Source organism: Carassius auratus, chromosome 16 (assembly GCF_003368295.1).
Source record: "Carassius auratus strain Wakin chromosome 16, ASM336829v1, whole genome shotgun sequence".
Taxonomy (NCBI): Eukaryota; Metazoa; Chordata; class Actinopteri; order Cypriniformes; family Cyprinidae; genus Carassius; species Carassius auratus.
The window spans coordinates 15927042-15936486 of record NC_039258.1 but is presented as its reverse complement, the minus strand read 5'-3'; the positions used below and the strand labels follow the sequence as shown (position 1 = coordinate 15936486).

At 39.7% G+C, this 9445-nt stretch overlaps 1 protein-coding gene across 1 annotated transcript; it reads left to right on the top strand.

Moving 5' to 3' along the window:
• Nucleotides 1-1828: 1828 nt before the first annotated feature.
• LOC113116295 (uncharacterized) lies at nt 1829-9218 on the top strand. Its single transcript, XM_026284374.1, has 2 exons — nt 1829-1866; nt 6819-9218. The coding sequence occupies exon 2, from the start codon at nt 6832-6834 to the stop codon at nt 8965-8967; it is 2136 nt and encodes a 711-aa protein (XP_026140159.1). The 5' UTR covers nt 1829-1866; nt 6819-6831; the 3' UTR covers nt 8968-9218.
• Nucleotides 9219-9445: the final 227 nt, after the last annotated feature.

Below are 9445 nucleotides of genomic sequence, written 5' to 3'. Positions count from 1 at the left end.
GTAAGGTTAAACCTTGAAAATAAACATTCTTTAGAGATTTAGAAAAGTAATCAAAATGTAAACAAAAGTAATCAGTTACATTACTTTAATAAAGAAATTGAAAAGTTACACCACTACTTCATTTTAAACAGGGTAACTTGTAATCTGTAACCTATTACATTTCCAAAGTAACCTTACCAACACTGCCTAAAGTAAGGTTTTTATATGAATTAATTAGAGAAGAGTCCCTCTGTATGTGCATTATGTGTCAGTTTTTGAGAGACTTGAGTTGCTTAGCCACATTCCTGGGCATCTTAAACCTAGTGTTATCAGATGTGCCTATGGTTGCTAGGGAACCAGAGGCTTGTTCTGCCTTTATTGGGGGGAAGGGTCCATAGACCCTTTGATTAGATGAGGAGGTGTTAGATATTATTTGTTAAATACAACAAATAGTTGTGTGTCTGATTGGTCCAAATGCTACACTGGCATTGTTCATTGGTCAGGCATCGACCAATAAAATGTCACCCTTCACACCAAAGCCCAGCCCCCGGCTCTGCTCTCTCACATCTGCATATACAAGTGCACAAGTGAGTTTTGCATCAGGAATACTGCAAAAGGAGTAGCAATAAATAGGATATGTACTTGTACTGCCAGATCTGAGAGGTTGTAAATGTTGGCTTGACATTATGCAGCGAAACTGAAGTAAAGTGCAAAAGTAAATATGTCCTAAACATTTGTGTATGTCATTTTCTTTGTGTGAATGTCATTTGACACATTTGTGACTATTAATCTACAACTTCAAATTCAAAACACGGATGTTTTGATCATTGTCTGTGTCTGTCTGTGTCAGCTTTTCACATCAGAGCTGTGAGTGTAAATTTCAACTTATACAAATACAAATGTTAATAATGACAAGTTCTCACATTCAGATTTTCAACCTCTCGAGTTATGCTGCGTTCAAGGCAGGTTTTTGAGCCCGTAAATCATAACTTCAAACCACGACTCACGACTTTGTAGCTTTCCATGCAAGTCATGCATAACTTCCTTAGCGCAAGGAATTGTAGATAGATTATAAATTTTATAATTCGAGTTCACAGGTGGGAAGTCACGGGTTTGACTGCTGTTCCAGTGCACTTTCACGGGTAGAAGGTTGGAAAAAACCGGGGTAGAGGTTGCCTGGAACATGGCATTAAGCTACTGATTTACCTACATACATTTATATGTGATGTCAAATTCACACAAATGCAGTAATGGCCAACTGTAAAATTTGGAGAGTTGGAGAGTGTGTGTGTGTGTGTGTGTGTGTGTGTCTGTCTGTGTGTTTGTTTGTGTGCCATGACTTTGTTACAGTTTAGCCACTGAGGTTTTTGTAATTGTGTAATGTAATTAATTCATTTTTTGCAGAGTATTATCTTCATTAAAATGTTCTTCACAAAAAAAGCAACAACAACAAAAACACACTTTACAAAAAGAAAATGTGCACAAACTGGAAATTATGCATCTGTAATTTATTTCCAAAATTGATAAAGACACTCACTAGAAAATAACTCAAAATATGATAAAGCTAAACTATTTTAGTACATTATTACTAATGATTTTAAAATTATCATTGTCTTAACCCAATCCCTTACCCCCTTCTCTATTTTAAGAAAAAACAGATTTTGTTGTCTACATAGGATTTTTTTTTTTTTTTTAAATCTGGGAACAATAGCATTGAGACAGAATATCTGAGTTATCATTTTAGTTTCTCCTCCCCAAGTCCTCATCTTCCAACTCCACCTCTTTCAGAAAGCAATAAAACCAGAGGCATGCATTCATTTCATCCCTCTACTGTTTTACAAGAGCTTAACCTGAGACTCAGATAATCACTTTTCACTTTCCAACAAGGTAAGGTAATTACACACAATTCTACGTACTAACTAACTATACTAGATAAAAACAAAAGTAATTTTACATTAAATAATTTAGTTAAGGTGAGAATATATATAAAAAAAAGTAAATTCTATGTTAGTACTCAATTTAAGCTTGTATAAATTAAAGTTGGAATTCATAAGTATATTTTACTTGGAACTCTTTGTTATGTTTACAGGGATTCTTTAAGTAAATATCAAAGCTATGATCCCATATTCCCATCATGCACTGGGGTATGAATAATAAAAAAAAAAATCAGTGTGTTCGAGTTGTATTTACACTGTTTTATGGTTGCTTTTGATGTTAGGTTTAGTAACATACTGTACTTTTTTTGTGACATATGAAGTTTATTTTCTACTCAAGATGACCTATTCATACTCAAACAATATTCACTGATTGTTACCATCACTGTGTGTGGTGTACCATGTATTGTGTTCATTTTGCTATTCATTTTATTGTGTGAGCATATTATCTTAAAAGGATAACAGTCTGTCTACATGCTTACATGCATGTTTGCAAGTGAACCACATGCTTTAATAGCATGGTGGTTTTCCATTGTTACTTTAAGGTTAATTTTATAAACCCAGATTTTATTTAATTACATGCTTAAGTTTTACTTAAAACATATAAATGCAAAAATTGCAAAAGAAAGAAAAATTAAGTAAATCGTACTTTTTATTTTCTTTTCTTTTTTTACAGTGCAGTAAAATAATGATATTTAACAGCACACTTTTTTTTACAGTGATAAGTATACAAAAAAAGAGTCAACAAAATTTAATTCCCAAATAAACAACTAAAAAATGTCTGATTAATCCTACTAATAATTATGTTTAGGTTTTTACTTGGCAAATGTTTGTAAATTTACTAGCCTTTTCTGAGTGAAAAAAAGTCTCAGGTTACGAATGTAACCATGGTTCCCTGAGAGGGAACGAGACACTGCGTCCTCTGAGGGGACACTATGGGGAACACCTCGTCGTGACCCGTGTCTGAAGCATACTTCGAAAACCCTTATGTGTTGGCTGGCGACAGCCTCTAACGTCACTACCGGCGCGACTATAAATACGCGCCCATAGGACCCGTCACTTATCTTCTTCGTGAAGCTTACGTCCGAAGCATGGCAGGGAGCTAGAGGACGCAGTGACTCGTTCCCTCTCGGGGAACCATGGTTACATTCGTGACCTGAGACGCTCCCTGTCAAAGGAACTTTGAACTGCGTCCTCTGAGGGGACACTATGGGGAACAGTATACGCACGCCGTCATGCTGAGGGGAGTGCAGGCCAAAATCATGGCAAACACTAAGTACCAACTCTACTATTTCACCGGGAGTCGCCCCTGGGACGGTTCGACGGCTGTCCATGACATTATCCCTTATGGCCAAAGGCCTAAGCTACATACCCAACTTACCTGTAGGGCCTCGGCCCGGGGCAGAGCTGAAGGCTTGGAATCACGAAAGATTCCTTTAAAGGGATACGGCATAAGAACCTAGCACTGTCTATTACCAAGTCTTGCCTGTCACACAGGGGCTACCGCTAGCTTTCGCAAAAACTTGCCGAAAGCCAACAGTACTCTAGTAGTAATGCCCTGTTCTAGATAGGTATCGGAGGATACCTGGGTGGAGTGGTGCCCAGGATGACGGGGCTTTAACCAACTCAAGAAAGGTCACGAAGCACCCGCGCGAAGCCCTCACCATATAGGATTTTAGAAAGAACGCAGAGTACTAGCGTGCGAACTTACCAAAGTGTGGATTTCAGAAAGTGTGCAAAGACTTCACGTGCACACTTACCATAGCATGGATTTACAAATACTGTTCTAAGGAGGGGCTCTCGTGGCACTCTGATAGAGCAGCTCGTAGATGGAATGGCCCGGGAGCAGAGCAATTGGAGGACAGAACGTACAGATGAAGCCTCGGCCACGCCTGTACCATGGCGTCCAGCCTAGAGCCCTGCATTTCAGCCCAAGCCCGACGGGCCCCGACTAATTTATGCCCCTAGGGCCGGGCTTCGGGCCGATTTTTTACGTTATAGCTCACATGCGGGCCAGGCCTCGGGCCTTTTATGGGTTAACCTTCTATTTATATTTTTAGACATTACATAAAAAAAATGAAAAGTTGACGTCGACGATAGAAAACAAACATAGAAAGACATTTCATAACCTCATAACTTTCATAATCTGATAATTCAACCCGTTATAATTAAACTGACATACTGACAAGACAGTCTCACACACGCACGCACGCGCGCTTTTCCGTCAGCGCGACCCACGATTACACTTCACTTATGTCCACTTATTGTAGTAGTAGCTATTATAGGCCTATAAAGTAATGTAAATGTAAACAGCATGAGATCCTGCTACCGCAACTGTCAAGACTGGCTCGCTCTGTGTTTAGTGTCCCGTCACTCAGCAGCAGCAGCAAACGTGTCTTCAGCGCAGCGGGAAGAGTGATAGAGGAGAGGAGGACTGGGTCAAAACCTTTCACTCTGGAGGCTATTCTTTTTCTCCACGATGCTCTGTAAGAGACTGTTCTAACTTTTCATTTGACTGGACTTTATTTTCGTTGAACTGTTGGAAACTAATGGAAAAAAGAATGGACATGTTCTGTGGTGCATTTTTGAGGTAAGATAACCTGCACGTTTGTTTTTAATTAATATTTTTGTTTAGATTGTAGGCTATTTCTCATTTCGTTTGCGAGTGCTGTTGCGAGCCTGCCTCAGTATTTCAATTTTTTATTTATTTATTTTACTCACTGTGGTTTAATAAATAAACATTTATTAAACTGTCTGTGTGATATGCTTGAAGTGTTTTATACATGGATTTTATTGTAGCCTAGTAAAGTATTAGCATTAATTTGAGAGGCTAAATTGATTAAATATGTTTTAGGCTACTCGCTGTCGGCTCGGCTGTTTAACGTTAATCATCATAAAAAAAAAATGCTCCAAACATTTTTCTAAATTAACTTGATAAAGAAATGAAAAGAAACATACCACAAAACTGACCCATTTTTTAATTGTTGCAAATAGGGCAGGCTTCCGCTGTGTAATAAAATTAAAAATTAAAAACACGGGCTTGTGTCGGACTCAGGCTGATAATTCTGATGAGCTGTCGGACAAGGGTCGGGCTAGGGCCTGAGCGACTCGGGCCAGGGCCGGGCTCGAGCCTAGATTTGAGGCCCGTGCAGGGCTCTAGTCCAGCCCCAATGGAGCTGGATGAGTCAGAGGAAGCCAGAGGGGATAGTGCGATACTCTCTCGAGCCGCAAAACCGATCCACCCAAGTCTGGCCAACCTCTCCAACTCTGCTTCAACACCTTGGTGCGAAGGCACCATTCCCCGAGCCTCAGCTCCTGCCTCAGTAGGATGTCTGCTGGATCGCACGGGAGAGGCAAGCTCCAACCCTCAAGCGAGGGAAGCATCACCTGAGGCAGTACATACAGAAAGACTTCCGTAACTACCACCTCCACCTTCCAATTGGACGTCACTAAGCGGCCAGGCGGCCCCTGGGGTTGACCTGGCCGGACATCCATGAAATTCCCTGCAGTGCTGTGCCAGTTCTGACGATCAGCCAGGCTCCTCGAGAGGGGGTGTGGGACGAGCAACCGCAGAGCGCTTGCTTCCCACACGCGGGACTCGCTCCGCAGTGGGTGTCGCGCCCGGGGGGGCGAACCCACACGGCACGGCCGCCTGCCGAAAGCCTGTGATCGTGGCCACCTAATACCAGAGCATGAGGCCGGAACTGAGCACTGTAAAGGAAACTCACAGAGTTTGTTAGTAGACATATAACCACCAGCAACATAACACCCATAAGCAGAAAGGGTTACATACTCACCCACCCTCCTGTACTGGAGTCCCGCTTTACGGGGCGCCCCCTTTTGGTCTGGACCGTCAGTAAAGTGGTCACTATGAAAATAGGACCAACCAAAAATGTCACAGGTCCAGGATAGGAGACTGTTATGTGAGAAACTTTCCACCGAACCTCGATCAGGTGGAGAGCTGGTGGCTACAGGGGTATTAGGCAGGGGAGAAATAAAAACAGAAGTTAAAAACATCCAGCATTCGAATACTATATCATGTCATGTCATAAATGTTTGAAATCGCACACATTTGCAATGACACTCTCTATGATTATGACCAAAGCATTCTTACAATTAAAAGCAATTTAAACGCAAATTTTTAAGAAAACAAAAGTAATATCTCATATCCACCATACCTTACGAACATCCAGAAGTGAATGAACCTGGATATGCGCATTAATGACAGTCAGTACGGTGCACAATCGTATTTACGGTAAATACATTTACATTACTGCGCATGCGCGGTAAACACATAGTTCATTTGAAGTTTATGCTGGGTGAATTCTGCATTTCAAAACTTAAATACAAGAAGGGATACTTAAGGTGTACTTAAATATACTTGAAATAGTTCCAATTTAGCACAAACAAGTATTTATTACAACTTTAGTTGAACTTAAGCACTACTTTAGCACAACTAATATGCATTTAGTACAAAAGTAGTTGTTTCAATTTAACAGACTTTAAATATACTAATTTATAGTGTGACACAAATTAATTTAGTTATACTGAAGTACATACAAATGAATTGTGCTTAAGTATACTATTTTTTTTACTATGGCCCGCCACCCACCACTTGTCGTTCTTTCATTCCTTGCAATGTTTTGCCAATATTTCTATAGCAATACTGAGCATTTTCTCTTGTTGGATTTATTCTGTTTTTGATCCCTGCCTGTCTGCTTTGGATTTACATCTTGAGTTAGTGTTCTTGGATGTATTATTTGGACTCACATTTTCATTATCTAATATATCACACTAGGATTCTGTCAATTAGTTTTCTCCAACTTACAAAAATAATCATTGAATATATTAATTTATTTTATTATTATTATTATTATTATTACATTTCATCTTTGTTTTGGGCAGGGACAGGAAAGTCATGGATTCTGCAATCTTAAAATCTACTCAAAGTCTTTCTACTGCTGAGGAAATGAGGAACCAAACCAAACTTATAATGCAGCCTTATGCCAACTGGGAAGAGTATCTGACTCCAGCACCTCTATCCATAGCCATCCTGGGAGAGTTGGTATTCATCTCGTCCTCAACAGATTTCTCTATCAATAAAAATCCCCCAAAAGATGGCTATAAATTCATCAAATACCCTGATTCCTTTCGTGCTTGCCTCATGCAAGTGTGTAACTCTGGCTGGTGGGCATTTAATGAAGCCCATAAGAACATGGATCAGATTCGCCTCTATACTGCCCAAGTTCCAGATTACATGAAAACTGCTGTGAAGATTCTGTTCCAAGGCAATGATGAAGTTGTTAAAGCTCATCTTCCTGATCAGTTGAAAAATATCCAAGACATTGCAGATGAATGTCTTGAGTTGTCTAATGCAGCTGAAAAACGTTTCACTGATGTCATCAATATCATTCAAGAGCTGCTGGAAGCATGTGTGAATGCAGAGCACTTTTATGGGGAAGAGTTGGAAGCAGTTAAGAAGAAGCTGGAAGAGAGCAAACTGAGGGAGCAGTCAGCTGAAGAGACCAAGAAAAGAACTAAGAAGGCAGTGAGTACCATGGAGAAGGAACTAGATCAGGCTCATGAGAGCTACAATGCAGCTCTCAAATCTCTACCTGATGGTTGGGAAATGATTGGCATGGATGTTGTGGGTGGGATATCACAGAGTGTTACAGTCCTGGTTAATGGTCTGATAAACTATGCTACTCAGTCATCAATAATGATGCCTTTACCAGCAGCTGCTCTTGGAGACACTGCAAGCCACATTAAAGTTCAGGAAAGGGCAAGAGATGTGGTAAGGCAGGAAATGGCAAGATATGATATGAGGCAGGAAAGGCCAATAGATGTGGTAGCTGAAATAAACGCATATAGCAAGTCAGCTGAAATTTTAAACTGTGCACAGACTATCCAGCAATTAATGAATGTGAATAGTACAGTTGATGACATTGACTGGATAAATCTGTATGATCAGAAGAACAAAACTACAAAGACAGATTTCATAGCAAAACAGTTTGAAAGAATCAACGAAACTTTAAAGAAAATCTCTGACTGCCCGGCAAAGACAGAAGCTCAGATGTTATGCAAAGATGGTATAGAAATATGCAACCAGCTTGTAAAATATGCCGCAGATGGCAAATGTGACAAAAGCACTGACATAATAAACAAGGTCTTGGGTCTGGTCAAGTTAGCTCATAGTTTTGATAGCAAAAGCAAAGCCATCACAAATTCTCCAGGCATTTTCCCAAAACCACCAATGATGCATAAAGAAGAAAACAAAGTAGATAGAGAAAGTATCTTACAGAAGGCCACAGAGAATGCACGATTCTCTGTAGAGCAGACCCGAGCTCAGCTAAACAAGACAAGAGAAACTTATGAAAAGTGTTTGGAGAACCTAGAGAAGAACCAGAAGGAACTAACTGAAATCCTGGTCACTATGAGAAATTGTGAACTGAAAGAGATCGACTTCAATACTACCATAAAGATGCTGGTCAAAGGAATGGATGCCATGGGGAGAGTGAAGGAACAATGGGAGAAGATGGTTCACTTCTTTCAGATGGTTTCCAACATTGTGAAAACCAGCCTGAGCAAAACTCTCACAAACTTTGTCTCAACATCAGAGAAAACACAAGCCCTCTCCTACAATGCAAAGCTCTTCTCAAAAGATCTGCTGTACACTCAAGCCTTCCAAGCCAGTAACATTGCTAGTCTGGTCCATATGATCTCTGCAACGTACACAGATGTTTCCAACAAGTACCTGATGGACCGCGTCAGTTCACTGGGCAAACTAATGGCCATGGATACAAGTAAGCCAGAATTCAAGCATGAGCGAAACCAGCTCCAGAACAGCTGTGATGAGGCACAGAAAGGCATCTTAAAGCTTGTCCTGAAGAATAAAAATGAGTATGACAAGAAGAGCACCGCAAGACTAGAAAGGATTGATCGAGAATTGCTTGCAATTCTACCTGCTGCTCCTCCAGAAGAAATCAAAAGCATTCAAGAGGCTGTTCAAGCTGGATTCAATGAGGAAGAAAAAGAAGCAGAACAGTACTATTAAAGGAAATGTATACCGATGTGTGTTTTTTGGTTTTACATTGTTAAGCACCAGATGATAGTATATAATTCAGACTGAAGCTTTGTAGTCATGATAAATCATTTTAGACAATTAGGTTATTAAAGCTATTTAAAAGATTTATCATATAATATGATTTAACATTCTGGGTATAAATAACTTTTTTGTATTTCTCTTTAGAAAATATGTGACAAGAAAAAAGCTTCATCTTTCTAAAGCAACAGCCATTCCTGTCAACGATGAACATCTGCATTTTTCTTTTTTTCTTTCTTCTTCTTTTTTTTTTTTTTTTTTTTGACCAGATAAGTGTGGAAAATTGGAAAAGATTTTGAGTATATGGGATTTAGTGGGATGGTGTTTGCTTATGGATTTCTCTTTGACTTTAGATATACATCTGTGTACTTTTCTATTAAGAGTGTATTTCTGATATTGACAGTTGACAACATGTACTTTAGGCAAATAT

Excerpts from the sequence above, each read along its gene's own strand:
- LOC113116295 (XM_026284374.1), top strand. The coding sequence starts at position 6,832 with ATGGATTCTGCAATCTTAAAATCTACTCAAAGTCTTTCTACTGCTGAG.